Here is an 18934-nt window from a genome sequence, read left to right as displayed (position 1 = left end):
CCCGCCAGCGTCTTCTTTTTGGCCCACGAGACGTCATGAGTTTAACTAGATGAGGCAATTCCTGAAGGAATTGCGTGTGAATGCTCCAATGCTGAAGTTGAACTGAAAAACTGACGGAATGTAGTTTGAATGTTGGAATAGTTTAAATGTTGAAGAGTTTGAATTTTCAGGAAAACCTGAATTTGGTTTGGAACTTAGGAAAGTTTTAGTTGGATGAGTGGAAAGTGTTGATGTTGAAATGGTTTGAATCGGTTGAAAAATGTGCGAATTGTGGAAGATTAAAAAATGGACAGTTCATTTTGAATGTGGAAAATTTCCCTGAAAACTGGGAATTCTTGGAAATCTGGATATGTTTTTAAATTGTTGAAAGAGAGCACGGAACTTTGAACAGGCTGAATATTTTGGAGTTGAAACGGTTTGAATCGAATGAAAAATGTGGGAGTTAGTAAAAATGTCCGATTCATTTAGATTTAGATTTAATTTTTTTGGTCCCCTTGGGGAAATTCATTTTCACTGATTGTACATTTAAGCAATAAACATTACACATTACGGACAAAAATAGCACAAAAAAAAGGAATTTCCTGAACATTTGGGAATTTCATGAAAAGTGAGAATTTTTTTGAAAATGTTAAAATACTTGAATGATCTGATTCTGAGTTGAAATGGTTGGTGTAGGAATTTTTAAAATCGTCCGAGAAATAATTCCAGTTCAAAAAACAACTTTAGAGACTGTTTTGACGGCGGAACGGTTGAAGTGGGTAGAAAAATGTGGAAGGAGTCGTCGCCATAAAAAAAGGTTTCAAATAAAGGGAATTCCTGGATTTTTATATATATGTATATATATTTATATACATATATATATATATATATATATATATATATATATATATATATATATATATATATATATAGCCCGGCCCCTGGCCAAATATATATATATATATATATATATATATATATATATATATATATATATATATATATATATATATATACATGTGTATATATATATATATATGTATATATATATATATATATATTAGGGTTGGGCAAATTAATGCGTTAATTACGAGTTAACTCATCAGTCAATTAACGCCGACAATTATTTTATCGCACATTTGCGTATGTTATTTACATGCTTTTATTTTGTTAACGCCTTTTCTTAACAAGATGGCGTCGCCCGGATAAGCTTCGGGGGGCTCTTGGTAAAGATGCAACATTTGGCAAAAATACCGGACAATTCTGCAAATTTCATGGCTGGCTTACAGCGTGGTCACTCCGGGATCACTTACGACCGCCAGACAATTCTGAATGTGGATAGATCGGGCCGTTTTGGACTGAATGACGCGTGCTTGCTAGACCGGCTAGCTAGCATGGGAATACTTTGCCGGCTACATCCAGTGGCCTGTGAAGCAGCGGAGTATGTGTGTTGTCTGTCTATTTATGAATGATGCAGACGGGGAGTGTTGGCTGAGTTCTTAACGTTTCCTTTCAGAGCGTGTATATCACAACATACAAGATGCCGTCATGGCGACACAACCTATACCGGGCTACCGCGCATGCTCGTCACTCCTGTTGCATGCTGGGTAGGGTAGTTCTTTTTCCCCCTGGCTCATAACATCACAATATAGTACCATGTATATGCGTTCAGTTTATCAAAGCACCAAGCAAACAATCGGAAAATTCCCATCATATCAATTCCTAGATATGCTCATAATTATTCTAAGTGCACTACGCAGAATAAAAACAACATTATTAATATTGCTACTACGGATAATTTGATCAAAAATTCCCTAAAACAGCCCACTACCTATAATATAGGTTTTTTAAACATAAGATCCCTGATAAAAAAAATGTTCCTGCTGTTACCTCAGAAATTCACTGTTCAGATTTTATGATTGTGGCTCAGAGATTTGTATGTAGATTATATTTATTTTCCATAACAAACAGGATAACTTAAATACCCTGGCAGTGGCAATAAGCTTAAATGTTTGTATTTACATTTTTTGAGTTGATTTTCAGAAAATATGCTATTTAACTGCTACTGTTTAACAAGGACTGATTTAAATTGTGTTTGCACAACAAATGTTTTGGCGCTTTTGTGCATGTGGGAGAATATTCCAATAAAGGTGCACTACACACTACTTTTGAATTCATTATTGGGCTTTGCGTATAAAATGCAGTTAATCGCGATTAATCGGACAAATAGTGCGATTAACTTTGATTAAAATTTTTAATCATTGCCCAGCCCTAATATATATATATATATATATAAAGGTTTCAAATAAAGGGAATTCCTGGATTTATATATATATATATATATATATATATATATATATATATATATATATATATATATATATATATATGTATATATATATATATATATGTATATATATATATATATATGTATATATATATATATATGTATATATATATATATATGTATATATATATATATATATATATATATATATATATATATATGTATATATATATATATGTATATATATATATATATATATATATATATATATATATATGTATATATATATATATGTATATATATATATATGTATATATATATATATGTATGTATATATATATATATATATATATATATATATATATATATATATATATATATATATGCGCCCCCTGAGTCAGAAAGTTTGGGGACCCCTGCTTTTGAGCATTCACACAATAAGAAATCTGACCTGTGGGGTGTTTCCAACTTAAATTTAAATATCTGACCATGAATTGTAATTGAAAGGAATACATCACAGCATTTACCTGTATGACATAATCCAAACAATTTATGGCGCCACAAAAAAATTCAACCAACACAAAAATTCAACAAATAACACAACCTGCCCACCTAACTTTTTGGCTATAATAAAAACAAACTCTAAGCAGTATACATTTTTTTAAATTACACCAATTTTAATCCATTACAATGCATTATGGGACAAATGTAAAACACTCCCTTCACACTTGTGTTTTTGCGCATTTTGGCTGCTTGATATAGAGCGATCACTCTGTCACTGCTTTAAAGTTCAATGTGCACAAATAAAAGTTTAGTCTCTCAAACAGTAATGTGTTTATATAATTTTAAAGACGTGAATGTTTTCATGTCAGCATTTAAACGAAATAACTGCTTCTCCAGTAAAAGAGCAGTATCCCCAGTCTTAATTTTTTAAAATGCTATCATTCACGGTTTTTTGATCATTTTAATATAAAACGGTAATAAGTTCAAGAGTTGTATCATTATACCGTTTCCCGTTACGTCCCGAGTGCCAAGCTTGTGGCAACGTACTGAAAAGGAATAGAGGCTGCCAAAGGTCCATCAACAAAGTATTGAGCTAAGGCTGTAAATGTGATTTTTGAGTTTTTTAAATTTTTTATAAATCTGCAAACGCTTAGAAACAAACCTTTTCACATTGTCATTATAGGGTGTTGTGTGTAGAATTTTGAGGACAAAATTAATTTATTTAATTTTGGAATAAGGCTGTAACATAACAAAATGTGGAAAAAGTGAAGCCCTACTTTCCAGATGCACTGTAGGTGAACACTTTTGTAAATCCAACGCACCTCCAAAGAAGTCGCCGTCGCACAATTCCCTCCGGAAGGAGTCGTTCTCCTCCAGCACTTGGCCGTGGTCGATGAAGAACATGCGGTCACCCGGGGCGCCCTCCCGCACGATTACGTCGCCCTCCTGGTACAACTCGTACTCCAGCTCGTGGATGACGCTGTTGAGGAAGTTCTCGTCCCGGCTGCGGAAGAGCGGCATGTTCCTCAGCAGGCGGCTGCACATCACCGTCAGGATTTGCTGTGGCGGTGACAGCAGACATTTTAAAGGAAGGTCAGGGGCGTGGAGAGGAGGTGAGCTCTTTACCTCTTTGAGCGCCGACGACACGGTGTGCATGACTTCCTGCTCGTCGAACCATTTGCCGCCGTAGCGCGCCTGGTAGTAATTAGTGATGCGGAGCTGCAGCTCTGGAGGGAGTTTCATGAACGTCATGTAGTGCTCCAGGCGAGACATCTGAGGAGGACACACCACAGGTTTTGTGTTCTTAATACCAACATCTATAGCTTTAAAGTCTGCAAAACACGTTTTATTGAGGTTGTAACTCAGGCGTGTTCAAACTACTATGTTTAATAATTGGTCTAATGGACAACATGAGTAGTTTAGGTCTCTGACATTTAATTATGCACCAAAATCAAACACACACACCATTTACTTATATGACCCAATGCAATCAACCTCCGCAAAAAAAAAAAAAATCCAACCAAGACAAAATGTCAACAGGTATAGTCCCCCATAACAAAACCTTTATTTGTGCACTAAAAACAAACGTGCACAGCTCTTTCCCTTTATGGCCCAATGCAAACAACCTTCCATAGTCATGGTTCAAAATAACAAAATAAAAATTCAACCAAAACAAAATGTCAACAGACATACTCACACACAACATAACCGTTGATTATGCACTGAAAACCAACACACGCAGCATTTACTTATTTGACCCAATGCAATCAACCTACTCTAATCATGGTGCAAAAAAAAAAAAATCCAACCTACTCAAAATGTCAACAGACATAGTCCCACATAACACAACCTGGAAACAAACATGCGCAGCATTTTATTTTTATGGCTCAATGCAAGCAACCTTCTATAGTCGTGGTTAAAACTAATAAAATAAAAATTCAACCAACACAAAATGTCAACAGACATACAGTATCCACACACGACACAACCTTCAATTATGCACTGAAACCAACATGCGCAGCATTTACTTCCAATATGAGAATAATAAATCAAAAAATATATATTTTATAATAAAACTTACTGAAATTAATCCGTTTTGATTAGGCTGTGTAACATTTTTAAAACTATTTTATGTTTTTTTTAAGAATAAATTTAAACTATTAGCATTTCTTCACTGACTCAATAAGTCATAAATTCAGATTGATCAACAACTTGGCGCTTTCCATCATTTTCAGCGGACTGCCCTGCAAAATGATTAATCCTTCCTCTTTGGGAGGAACGGTACGACGGTACCCTGGCCTGTTACTGTTAAAAAATAACCTTCGCATCATAGCTCACATGCTAGTGTAACTCAAATACTCAGATCCCCACTGGTCGCGAGTTAAGTCCACAGGCTGTTAGGTCATCTTCCGGCACAGCTCTTAAGAAACGAGGTTTACGCGGCGCTCAAACGCACCTCATTCATAATATGGCTACAAACGTGACGGTGTCCATGTGCCCACCTTGCTCTTGTACTCCTTGGAGGCGGGGTCGGTGTTGGCGATCATGGCAGTGGCGTTGGCCACCAGCACTGTGTACATCAGGCAGCCGGATACCATACTGACCATGACGATCCACATCTCCACGTAATCTGCGGCACAAGTCACCGGGGTTTTGCTTTTTTGAATGGACGGCGAATCGTACGTGTGGCGGCGGAGGAAGGCGTGCTCTCACTTGTGGGGGCATCCATGGAGCCGTAGGACAGCGCGATCATCTGGGAAAGAGCCCGGAAGACTCCCCAGGAGTACTTGACGATGACCGTGGCGTTCTGGAAAGTCACATTCATCTCTCTTAGCAACGAGATATGCAGCACACACCATTCACATTAGTGTCTGCGCGTCAGCTGTCCAATCAAAACGTATGTCTGTTTTTTTGTGTGGACGGAGGGGAAACAGCAACCTGTAAACGATATATCAACTCTTTAACAATCAAAGCACACCATTGTTTTAGCTCACACCTACTTCATGTTCCTGTTTACAGCAATAAGCCTTCCGAACTATAAGGCGTTACTATTTTCCTACATTTTTAGCTCTGCGGCTCATAAAACGGTGCGGCTAATTCATGGCTTTTTACTCGCTGGCGGCCACAAAACAAATAGTTTCCATTAAACACAAGCAAAAACACTGAACATGTGAGTTGATGCCATCTTTTGGACGAGTTTGCCCACTACAGGTTCTGCAGAATGAATGCCTACAAGTATTTTATTCTGTTTAAAGCTTTAAACTGGAAGTACAAGTGCTGTTCTGTCTTCTAATTGCCCATAGCATTTCTACTCTTATGAACTCTTCATTCATCACTCCAAGCAACATTTGGAAGTTTTACAATATAACTAAAACAATTCTTTCATACGAAACCGTCCCTTTTGTGATGTCTGTTGGAGTGTTTTCATGCATATTTGTACATGCTATCGAAATGTAATGAAGCTGGCATCTTTAGCATTTACAACCGTCTGTGTTAGTACAATTAACTTACGTTGGCATTCTTTTTCTATTGTTTCAGTTTCATAAATTCACCAAAACGTTGCCGTTGAGTTATTGAGTCTGTTACGCTGATTAGAGAGCTAGCTTCCTCAACTAGTGGGTCCATGACGATGACTTCTGTTTTGTTTGATCAGCCGTGTTACAGACACTGTTTGCAAACAATTAAGGTATGTGATGAAACATTACTAAATATTTCTGTGTGAATATCTAATTTCATAACATACAGCATATATCTGTGGCTTATTGCCCGGTGTGGCTAATATGTGGGCAAAAACATTTTCTGAAAATTTAGTGGGTGCGGCTTGTATACGTACCGGTGCGCTCTATAGTCTGGAAAATACAGTATATAAACATTTACTTCTCATTTGATGTATTTATATGTGTATTCAACATTTATGTATATAGGGTGAGACAATTACAAACATAAATTCATTTGCAATGCTGACCTAGCAAAGAGGGAGCATTTACGTGTTAGAGATGTTGGCGTGTGATGATAATCTCTCATCATCTGTCATTTACCAACAAAAATGAGCGGCATAGATTGCTTTCAGCAGATCACACATGTTAACGTGGAGGGGTAAATGTGTTGAAACATAAATTAATGTTTAAAAAAGTGTCAAACATACACAGAGAATGTCTGCAACGACAATAAGGAAGCCTTTTGTGGGGTTTCCTTTTATAATGACTATTTTGTGTCTAGTTTCAAGTGTGCTATAAAACGAGTACAACATCAATACAGTGTTTGTTTTTCCAGTTTTTGTAACATATTGTGCTTTTTAAGGTTACAAAGAACACTTTAAAGTTTTCAAAGTGCGGCCTGGGGGCCCAAAACTAAATTAATAAAAGTAGCGAAACAGCAAACTGGTGAAACGTAGCGAGAAAATGTTGCAAAATTGGCACTAAAAACGCAATTTAAAAAAAAAAGAATAAAAACCTATAATCGACGGATGGATCTGAAGTTGAGATTTAAGCATTAAAAGTAAATATATATATAGTACTCGTTTTATAGCACACTTGAAACTAGACACAAAATAGTCATTATAAAAGGAAACCCCACAAAAGGCTTCCTTATTGTCGTGCAGACGTTCTCTGTGTATGTTTGACACTTTCTTAAACATTAATTTATGTTTCAACACATTTACCCCTGTGTGATCTGCTGAGAGCGATCTATGCCACTCATTTTTGTTGGTAAATGACAGATGATGAGAGATTATCATCACTATATATATATATATATATATATATATATATATATATTTTTTTTTTTTTTTGGGGGGGGGGGCGGGGGGGGGAATAATAATGCTTTAAAATAAAAGTTATGGATTAATTGAACTATTGAAGGCTCTGATTGCTTTGAAATATTTTATGGGGAAGATATTGCTTTTTTGTGTGTTTGCTATAAAAAAACAAATGTTCAATGACAAAAAAGAGCATTAAACACCAACAACAAAAATATTAAATGAATGAAAACTTATAATCGACGGATATATCAAAAGTGGATTTGGAGATTTAAGAGTTAAAAGTTAAAAAAAAATGTATGACTCAGTCTAACCCTTTAATGAGCGGGACCCTTTTGGATCCCTGAGACCTTTAGAGTAATTTTTTAATAAATAGTCAATCAAAATCATCCATCCATCAACTTCCTACCGCTTATTCCCTTTGAGGTCGCGGGGGGGCGCTGGTGCCTATCTCAGCTACAATCAGGCGGAAGGCGTGGCAAACCCTGGACAAGTCGCCACCTCATCGCAGGGCCAACACAGATAGACAGACAACATTCACATTCACATTCACACACTAGGGCCAATTTAGTGTTGCCAATCAGCCTATCCCCAGGTGCATGTCTTTGGATCAATCAAAATCAATGTTGCATATTTTGTGTTTGCCATAAAAAAGCTAAGTTTTATTTTACAAAAAGGGCATAACATAAACAAACCAAAAACATTAAATGAAAATAAACCTGTAATCGGCGGATAGATCTGAAGTTGATTTAGGGATTTAAGAGTTAAACATTTTTTTAAAAGTATAACTTAACACTTTTATGAGCGGGTACTCTTTTGAATCCCTGAGATCTTTAGTGTGATTTTTTTGTAAATTTTCCTTTAAAAAAGAATCAAAATCAATGTTAGGAATTATTGACCTACTCAAGGCTTCAATTACTTCACATCAAATATTCCACTCAGACATTTTTTGGGGGAAAATATTGCATATTTTGTGTTTGCCATAAAAAGTTTTATTTGAGAAAGAAAACATAAAATAATTAAAAACTTAATCGAAGGATAGATCTGAAGTTGATCCTGAGATTTAAGTGTTAAAAGTAAAAATAATATACCGGTATATTGATGGAACTTATTTTTAACACTTTTATAAGTGGGACCCTTTTATATCCCCCATAATTTTAGTAATATTTTGTGAAACTTTCATTGCTCAAAAAATAATAATGACATAAAATCAATGTTGTTATGAATTACTGACCTATTTGAGGTTCTAATTACTTCACATCAAATATTACACTTTGAAATATTTTTGGGAGGAAAATTGCAAATTGTGTGTGTTTGCCAGAAAAAACAAAGTTCTCCGGATATATGCGTGGAAAGTAAAAAAAAAAAACGTATGACTTGTTTTAACACATTTAAGAGTGGGACCCTTCTGAATACATGAGGCCTTAAGTGTGAATTTTTTGTCCATGTTTAAAAAATGTTTTTGGGGAGAATATGGCATAGTTTGTGTTTTTGCCATATCGGTTTTATTTAGGAAAAGAGCATAAAACATAAATAAATTAAAACATAACTCTCAAATTGATCAATAGATATGTTAGTGTTAAAAGTAAAAATATATCACAATTAGAGATGTCCGATAATATCGGACTGCCGATATTATCGGCCGATAATTGCTTTAAAATGTAGTATCGGAAATTATCGGTATCTGTTTCAAAAAGTTAAATTCATGACTTTTTAAAACGCCGCTGTACGAAGTTGTACACGGACGTAGGGAGAAGTACAGAGCGCCAATAAACCTTAAAGGCTCTGCTTTTGTTTGCTGACCTAGTCACATAATATCTACGGCTTTTCACACACACAAGTGAATGCAAAGCATACTTGGTCAAAAGCCATACAGGTCACACTGAGGGTGGCCGTATGAACAACTTTAACACTGTTACAAATATGCGCCACACTGTGAACCCACACCAAACACATGACATATACATTTCAGGAGACCATCCTCACCGTAACACAACAGAACAAATACACAGACCCCTTGCAGCACTAACTCTTCCGGTACGCTACAATATACCCCCCAAACTCCCCCCCCACCCCCCCCCCCCACCCCACCTCAACTCTAAAGTGAAGTGAATTATATTTATATAGCGTTTTTCTCTAGTGACTCAAAGTGCTTTACAAAGTGAAACCCAATATCTAAGTTACATTTAAACCAGTGTGGATGGCACTGGGAGCAGGTGGGTAAAGTGTCTAGCCCAGGGGCGCTCACACTTTTTCTGCAGGTGAGCTACTTTTCAATTGACCAAGTCGAGGAGATCTACATCATTCCTATTTATAATTTATATTTATTTATTTATGAAAGAGACATTTTTGTTAACAAGTTAATGGTGTTTAATGATAATACATGCATGTTTAACACACATAGATTCCTTTCTTTCATGAAGACAAGAATATAAGTTGGTGTATTTGATTCTGATGACTTGCATTGATTGGAATTAGACAGTGGTGCTGATAAAGTCCGCATTTTCAAATAGAGGGAAAAAAAAGTCCTCCTTTCTGTCCAATACCACATGAAAGTGGTTGGATTTGGCATCTCATTTGTCCAACTTGCATACTCGTTTTTAAACACTTTGTTATGAGAGTAGCATATGTGTGTGGCCCTTTAATGTCTGGCAGCAGGTGAGTCACGTCAGTGAGTGTGCGGGTGGGGCAAGCAAGTGAGAAAGCGGTCGCTGAGGGCGGGGGAGAAATACATTGGCATCAAACTCCGTAGCTTGCTAGCTTGTGCACGCTAGCTTTCTGAGACTCTTATTTTGTTAGCACAGGCAGGATGAAACAGGTTTTTTATGGTGAAGACAGGAACTGTGCAGTCGGTCTTTAGAGTTTTGACAGTAGGTACGAAGTCTCTAGAAATAAAATGTGTTTCTCTGCGTCCGCCCTGTTAGTGATTTTTTTCTTAAATATGAGCTCGCAGCAGCCAGCGTCATCTCACAAGATCCTCTGGTGCCGAGAATGTCAAACAACTGACGAAAGTGAAGTCTTGGTATGATTGATGATTGCTCATTTTTATGTCTATTTTTTAATGCCTGGCTTGAGATCGACTGACACACCCTCCGAGATCGACCAGTCGATCGCGATCGACGTAATGCCCACCCCTGGTATAGCCCAAGGACACAACGGCAGTGACTAGGATGGCGGAAGCGGGGATCGAACCTGGAACCCTCAAGTTGCTGGCACGGCCGCTCTACTAACCGAACCTTACCGCCCCAACTCAGCCTCCGCTCCCCCTAACCTCGCCCACCTCAACCTCCTCATGCTCTCTCAGGGAGAACATATCCTAAATTCCAAGCTGCTGTTTTGAGGCATGTTAAAAAAAAATTATGCACTTTGTGACTTCAATAATAAATATGGCAGTGCCATGTTGGCATTTTTTTTCTCCATAACTTGAGTTGATTTATTTTTGAAAACCTTGTTACATCGTTTAATGCATCCTGCGGGGCATCACAACAAAATTAGGCATAACAATGTGTTAATTCCAAGACTGTATATATCGGTATCTGTTGATATCAGTATCGGTAATTAAAAGTTGGACAATATCTGAATATTGGATATCGGCAAAAAAGCCATTATCGTACATCTCTAATTACAATGTATGACACTTTCATCACGGACACCTTTTTGGGTCTCCGGGACCCTTAATGTTCATCAAAATTGAGGGGAGCCCTAATGTTTTTAAAAATGAAAATTTTTTAAATGGCCTCTGAATGCTTTCATTTTTCAGTGTGCGGCCCAGTGGAAAAAAGTTAGGACACCCCTGGTAACAAATTCATAAAATCCAAGTTGAATCAATGATAATCAAATTTAAACGTCACTTTTGCCGCCACTCTCTGAAAAGGCTGCCGCAATTTCAGGCACTTAAAGGCCTACTGAAATGAGATTTTGTTATTTAAACGGGGATAGCGGGTCCATTCTATGTGTCATACTTGATCATTTCGCGATATTGCCATATTTTTGGTGAAAGGATTTAGTAGAGAACATCCACGATAAAGTTTGCAACTTTTGGTCGCTAACAGAAAAGCCTTGCCTTTACCGGAAGTCGCAGATGATGACGTCACCCGTGTAAGGGCTCCTCACATCCTCGCTTTGTTTTTAATGGGAGCCTCCAACAAAAAGAGCTATTCAGACCGAGAAAACGACAATTTCCACATTAATTTGAGCGAGGATGAAAGATTCGTGTTAGAGGATATTGATAGCGACGCACTAGAAAAAAAAAAAAATAATAATAGTCAAGTAAAAAAAAAAAAAACGTGACTGCATTGGGACGGATTCAGATGTTTTTAAATGATAAATAATAAATGGGTTGTACTTGTATAGCGCTTTTCTACCTTAAAGGTACTCAAAGCGCTTTGACACTACTTCCACATTTACCCATTCACACACATTCACACACTGATGGAGGGAGCTGCCATGCAAGGCGCTAACCAGCACCCATCAGGAGCAAGGGTGAAGTGTCTTGCTCAGGACACAACGGACATGACGAGGTTGGTACTAGACACATTTAGTAGGATAATTCTGGGAAATCCCTTATCTTTCTATTGTGTTGCTAGTGTTTTAGTGAGTTTAACAGTACCTGATAGTCGGAGGTGTGCGACCACGGGTGCCTTGACGCCAGTGTCTCAGGTAAGTCGACGGCAGCTTTATGGACGGCGCAAGCTCAGCTGATCTCCGGTAAGAAGCAACTTTTTACCACAATTTTTCTCACCGAAACCTGCTGGTTGATATTCTGTCGGGATCCATGTTCGCTTGACTGCTGTGATCCATAGTAAAGTTTCACCTCCGGGAATTTTAAACAAGGGATCACCGTGTGTTTGTGTGGCTAAAGGCTAAAGATTCCCAACTCCATCTTTCTACTTTGACTTCTCCAATATTAATTGAACAAATTGCTAAAGATTCAGTCACATAGATCTCCAAAATACTGTGTAATTATGCGGTTAAAGCAGACGACTTTTAGCTGTGTGTGTGCGCAGCGCTCATATTTCCTAACAGTCCGTGACGTCACGCGTACTCGTCATCATTATATGACGTTTTCAAGAAGAAACTCCCGGGAAATTTAAAATTGCAATTTAGTAAACTAAAAAGGCCGTATTGGCATGTGTTGCAATGTTAATATTTCATCATTGATATATAAACTATCAGACTGCGTGGTCGGTAGTAGTGGGTTTCAGTAGGCCTTTAAGGGCGCAGCAATCACGCACAATCCTGGAGGGACTGAGCAAAGCGCGGCGGTAGACATCTACAGCTTCTCTTGCTGGACGCTGCCAAGCTTTCACCGACTGTCCCTCATGTTGTGTCCCTGCTTTGAGAGCCCATGGAGTCAATGTCACCTGTCGTACCATCAGGTTTTCTTTGCGGACCCAGCAGTCGGTGGGGAACTCCTCCAGCATGGGCACAAAGTACTGGATGCAACCGTTCCAGTGGCACAGCAGGAAGATCATCATGAAGAGCGAGAGCACGCGGAAGAACAGACGCACCACCTCCAGGTTAGCGTTGGATACCTGCGACAAACAACAACTATAAAACTTCATTCTCATGTATTACACACAACAACAAAACAAAACATTATGGCAGTTGTCACCATGTTAGCATGCTAACCTCTTATGCTAGTTTTGTACTCGTTAACCTAGTAATCATGGATTCCGTTTCTTGGCCACCGCTCAGAAGCATGCTAGCTATCCCCTTTTGTGCTCAAATTTGAGCTAATTTTGTACGTTTTAACCTATTAATCATTGATTTTGTTACTTGGTGTCATCTTACAAGTATGCTAGCTGTTCTTCTGTTAACATGCCAACCTTTTATGCTACATTTAAACTACAAACCCCATTTCCATATGAGTTGGGAAATTGTGTTAGATGTAAATATAAACGGAATACAATTATTTGCACATCCTTTTCAACCCATATTCGGTTGCATGCACTACAAAGACAACATATTTGATGTTCAAACTCATAAACTTAATTTTTTTTTGCAAATAATAATTAACTTAGAATTTCATGGCTGCAACACGTGCCAAAGTAGTTGGGGAAGGGCATGTTCACCACTGTTACATCACCTTTTCTTTTAACAACACTCAATAAACTTTTGGGAACTGAGGAGACTAATTGTTGAAGCTTTGAAGGTGGAATTCTTTCCCATTCTTGTTTTATGTAGAGCTTCAGTCATTCAACAGTCCGGGGTCTCCGCTGTCGTATTTTACGCTTCATAATGCGCCACACATTTTCATTGGGAGACAGGTCTGGACTGCAGGCGGGCCAGGAAAGTACCCGCACTCTTTTTTTACAAAGCCATGCTGTTGTAACAAGTGCTGAATGTGGCTTTGCATTGTCTTGCTGAAATAAGCAGGGGCGTCCATGAAAAAGACGGTGCTTAGATGGCGGCATATGTTGTTCCAAAACCTGTATGTACCTTTCAGCATTAATGGTGCCTTCACAGATGTTAAAGTTACCCATACCTTGGGCACCAATGCACCCCCATACCATCACAGATGCTGGCTTTTGAACTTTGCGTCGATAACAGTCTGGATGGTTCGCGTCCCCTTTGGTCCGGATGACACGATGTCGAATGTTTCCAAAAACAATTTTAAATGTGGACTCGTCAGACCACAGAACGCTTTTCCACGTCGCATCATTTCATCTTAGATGATCTCGGGCCCAGAGAAGCCAGCAGCGTTTCTGGATGTTGTTAACAAATGGCTTTCGCTTTGCATAGTAGCGCTTAAACTTGCACTTACAGATGTAGGGACCAACTGTATTTAGTGACAGTGGTTTTCTGAAGTTTTCCTGAGCCCATGTGGTGATATCCTTTAGAGATTGATGTCGGTTTTTGATACAGTGCCGTCTGAGGGATTGAAGGTCACGGTCATTCAATGTTGGTTTCCGGCCATGCCGCTTACGTGGGGTGATTTCTCCAGATTCTCTGAACCTTTTGATGATATTATGGACCGTAGATGTTGAAATCCCTAAATTTCTTGCAATTGCACTTTGAGAAAACTTTTTAAACTGTTTGACTATTTGCTCACGCAGTTGTGGACAAAGGGGTGTACCTCGCCGCATTCTTTCTTGTGAAAGACTCAGCATTTTTTGGGAAGGTGTTTTTATACCCAATCATGGCACCCACCTGTTCCCAATTAGCCTGCACACCTGTGGGATGTTCCAAATAAGTGTTTGATGAGTATTCCTCAACTTTATCAGTATTTATTGCTACCTTTCCCAACTTCTTTGTCACATGTTGATGGCATCAAATTCAAAAGTTAATGATTATTTGCAAAAAATTTTTTTTTTTTTATCAGTTTGAACATCAAATATGTTGTCTTTGTAGCCTATTCAACTGAATATGGGTTGAAAATGATTTGCAAATCATTGTAGTCCGTTTATATTTACATCTAACACAATTTCCCAACTCATGGAAACGAGGTTTGTAATTTCGTCATTTTTACCCTAATATTCATGGATTCCGTTACTTGGTGCACTTTCACAAGTATGCTAGCGCTTTGCCTTTAAGCATGCAAATATTAGCATATTTATCACGTTTTTTGCTTGAATTTTCAGCTAATTTTGTACGTTTGAACCTACAGTAATAACCATTGACTTTGTTACTTGGTGCCATCTTACATGCATGCTAGCTGTTCTTTTGTTAGCATGCTAACCTTTTATGCTACATATAAAATAATTTTTTTAATTTTTCACCTAAAATCTTAGATTCCGTTACTTGGTGCCATCTCAAAAGTATGCTAGCACTTCCCCTTTTAGCATGTAAATATTAGCATATTTATCACATTTTATGCTTCAATTTTCAGCTAATTTTGTACGTTTTAACATAATAACCATTCATTTTGTTACTTGGTACCATCTTACAAGTATGCTAGCTGTTCTTCTGTTAGAAGGCTAACCTTTTATGCTACATTTAAACTAATTTCATAATTTTTAATCTAATAAATATTAATTCCGTTACTTGGTGCCATCTCAAAAGTATGCTAGCGCTTCCCCTATTAGCATGCAAATATTAGCATATGTATCACGTTTTATGCTTGAATTTTTAGATAATTTTGTTCGTTTTAACCTAATAACCATTGATTTTGTTACTTGGTGCCATCTTACAAATATGCTAGCTATTCTTCTGTTACCATGCTAAACTTTTATGCTACATTTAAACTAATTTTGTAATTTTTAATCTAATAATCATTGATCCCGTTACTTGGTGCCATCTCAAAAGTATGCTAACACTTCCCCTTTTAGCATGCAAATATTAGCATATTTATCACGTCTTATGCCTTAATTTGGAGTTAATTTTGTACGTTTTAACCTAATAACCATTTTGTTTCTTGGTTCCATCTTATAAGTATGCTAGCTGTTCTTCTGTTAGCATGCTAAACTTTTATGCTACATTGAAACTAATTTCGTAATTTTTTATCTAATAATCATTGATTCCGTGACTTGGTGATATCTAAAAAGAATGTTAGCGCTTTCCCTTTTAGCATGCAAATATTAGCATATTTTAAAATTAAGTGAAAGATATATTTTACAGCAGAACCTATGACCTGAGATTTGTTGAAATTTTGAAGATAAATATCAACTGCTATTAGTGGTATATTTATTATTCACTTCCGATACGATATTGGCGCTTTGAGTATTGGCTGATACCGATATACGATATCAGCAGGAATCATACACACTTTTATTGTTTTAATGATTTTGACATTTTCACCATTTTGCCTGATTAGAGAACCTCTTGAGATGCTATTCTTCTGCAACCTGGTAATAAGGTCCATTTCCTGTTCTATGGCTATCATCGCATATCTTTTCAACACCAGTGTTTGTTAGCCCTTTAGAAAGCCGCCAAAAAATATCTCTTTCTCAGATCAGCAGTCCTCAGTTGTAATACACTTTTTCACCACTTCTGGCAGTAATGGCAATACCACACAAACAGAAGAAGTATGAAGCTGAAGTCATAGAATAGAGAAGTTTCTTAAGCACAAAAATTATGACTAAAGTGATGAAGCTGTATTTTCATTTGTACTTCAATTTTATTGACAGTTTAGTTAAAAACATGTCACTAAATGAGCCTATTGGAAAATGTTGGTTTAAAAAAAAATCATGCTAGGTAAAAATCTGCTTACTTTCTCAACTTCATTGAAGAAGCGGACCAGCCTGGACACCCGTGCCAGTCGGATCAGGCTGAGGATGCGCACAAACATGAGGATCCTCATCATCCTGGTGGTCTTGGAAGGGTTGTCGTCATTGTGGTAGTGTAAGCCCTATCACTCACACGCACACACACACACACACACACACACGCACCGACACACACACACACACACACAGTCCTCTTATTACACTTTGTCATCTTATTTCTAGGCCCACAACAAAAAAAAGCACTTCTGCAATCTAATAATGTGCTATATTACCGCAAACAGCAGTATGTAGCCGATAGGGAAGGCGGCAATAACGTCGGGAATGAACCATGTCCTCAGGTAGCTCACTCGGATCTGCTTGATGTCCAGAATAGCTTCCTGAGACACACAGGAGAGCAGCAGCATGACTCGGCACATTTATTTTTACATTTTCATAAGCTTGCATACAATAAAGCAGAGGTGTCCAAATTTTCCCCACATTTTGGTAGTTTTCACCTTCAAAACCAGTACACAATATATGGATAAAAAAAAAAAAAATGCTATTTTGGTAAAAAAAAATTCATGTAAAAACTGAAGAGCTAAAGCCGAACTGAAATGCTAACAGTTAGCACGGACGCCAGATGGCATCAAGTGACAAAAAATGTTTTTGTATAAAACACTAAAAAAATTAACATGCTAACAATGACAATTACAAATTGAACACACCCTCATATTAGAAAACTACATAAAAAAATACCATATGCAATTTCAAGAGACATTTCCTGTGAATGCTGAATAGCCAAGATCGAACTGAAATGCAAACAGTATGCTGACCAGATAGGGTCAGGTAACAAAAATATGAGCTAAAAAAAACTAGCAAGCTAACAGTACAGTGCTAACATTGACATACGTACAGTTAGCATAGGTGAAATACCAAAATATATGAAACAGAGGTATACCTAGTAAGTTAGCTTGAAAAGCTAACATGCTAATTTTATCATATTAAAATGCTATCTAACAAGTATCAAAATATATTACTCTGAAGTGTGCATCCGAAACTTTTGTTTAAAATGCTAGCGTGCAAATATTAGTATGCATATATTTTTATAAGTTTGCATATGATACAGCAAAGGTGTTCAAACCTTTCCCACATTTTGGTAGTTTCCACCCACAAAGCCAGTACAATATATAGATTTGTTCAAAGAAGATGCAATTTTGTGAGATGCAAATAGTTTGCACGCTGGCCAGATAGGGTCAGGTAACAAAAATTTGCCCAAAATGAGCTATTTGAATGCTGATTAGCCAAAATTGAACTGGACCAGGTCAGGTAACAAAAATATGAGCTATAAAAGCTAGCAAGTTAACAGTACTATGCTAACATGCTAACAATGACACGCTTACAGTTAGCATTAGTTGATTATAACAAAATATATATGACGCCGGGGTGTATACTTGTAATGTTAGCTATAAAAGCTAAAATGCTAAGAAACAAATACCAAAATATATTACTCTGAAGAGTGTACCTGAAACGTTTACCTGAAACGTTTGTTTAAAATGCTGGCATGCAAACGTCAAATACCAAAAGATAATAAGTCTGGTGCAGGGGTGTCCAAAGTGTGGCCCTGTGGCCATTTGCAGCTCGAACCTTTTTTTTTTATTGGCTTTAGACATATTTTAAAGACAAAATGAACACACCATATTACAAAACTACATAAAAAACTACAATGTGCAATTTTGGGAGAAATTGTATGTCAATACTAAAATGCGCTAGCCCCTAAAATGTGCAGGACAAATTCAAATGTTAACATTAGCTTGCTTACAGTTAGCAATAGTGAAATACCGAAATATATGACACCGAGTTCGTGTCATATACCTGCTAAATTAGCTAAAAAAAAAAGCTAACGTGTCAATGTTAGCATGCTAAAATGCTGACTTTAACAAACACCAAAATAAACTACTATTTGTGCACCTGAAAAATTTGAGTAAAATGATAGCATGCTAATAATAGCATGTATCAAGTACCAGAATTTTACTGAGGTGTATATAAAAAAAGCTATCCTGCTAACGTTAACATGCTATCAGGTATCATTTGGCAAGTAACAATATATTTGACGCTTAGCTGTATAATTGAAAAAATAGCAAACAAGCTAGCGTGCTATTATTAAAATGCTAGCAATTGTGCTGCAGGCCTTCAAGAAATTAGCTCCGGCGAGCAAATTTAAAAACCCTTTTATTAAAGCTATTAAGGAACACACATAGCGGA

At 37.2% G+C, this 18934-nt stretch overlaps 1 protein-coding gene across 4 annotated transcripts in view; it reads right to left on the bottom strand.

Annotated features, from left to right (window-relative positions):
* hcn5 (hyperpolarization activated cyclic nucleotide-gated potassium channel 5) overlaps window positions 1-18934 on the bottom strand; it is a 65161-nt gene that overhangs the window by 31328 nt on the left and 14899 nt on the right. For all 4 annotated transcript variants that reach the window (XR_009802941.1, XM_061879548.1, XM_061879549.1 and 1 more), the window contains exons 3-9: window positions 16966-17070; window positions 16678-16815; window positions 12899-13060; window positions 5483-5576; window positions 5272-5399; window positions 3896-4042; window positions 3592-3829 (exon numbers count right to left, since the gene is read on the bottom strand). Coding sequence is in view for 3 of the 4 variants with exons in the window: in XM_061879548.1 (XP_061735532.1) it covers window positions 3592-3829; window positions 3896-4042; window positions 5272-5399; window positions 5483-5576; window positions 12899-13060; window positions 16678-16815; window positions 16966-17070 (1012 nt within the window). In the remaining variant the exon portion in view is untranslated. The remainder of the gene's footprint in view (window positions 1-3591; window positions 3830-3895; window positions 4043-5271; window positions 5400-5482; window positions 5577-12898; window positions 13061-16677; window positions 16816-16965; window positions 17071-18934) is intronic.

Source organism: Nerophis ophidion, linkage group LG19 (assembly GCF_033978795.1).
Source record: "Nerophis ophidion isolate RoL-2023_Sa linkage group LG19, RoL_Noph_v1.0, whole genome shotgun sequence".
Taxonomy (NCBI): Eukaryota; Metazoa; Chordata; class Actinopteri; order Syngnathiformes; family Syngnathidae; genus Nerophis; species Nerophis ophidion.
Note: the sequence above shows the minus strand (reverse complement) of the source record. Positions and strands in the feature narration are given on the sequence as shown.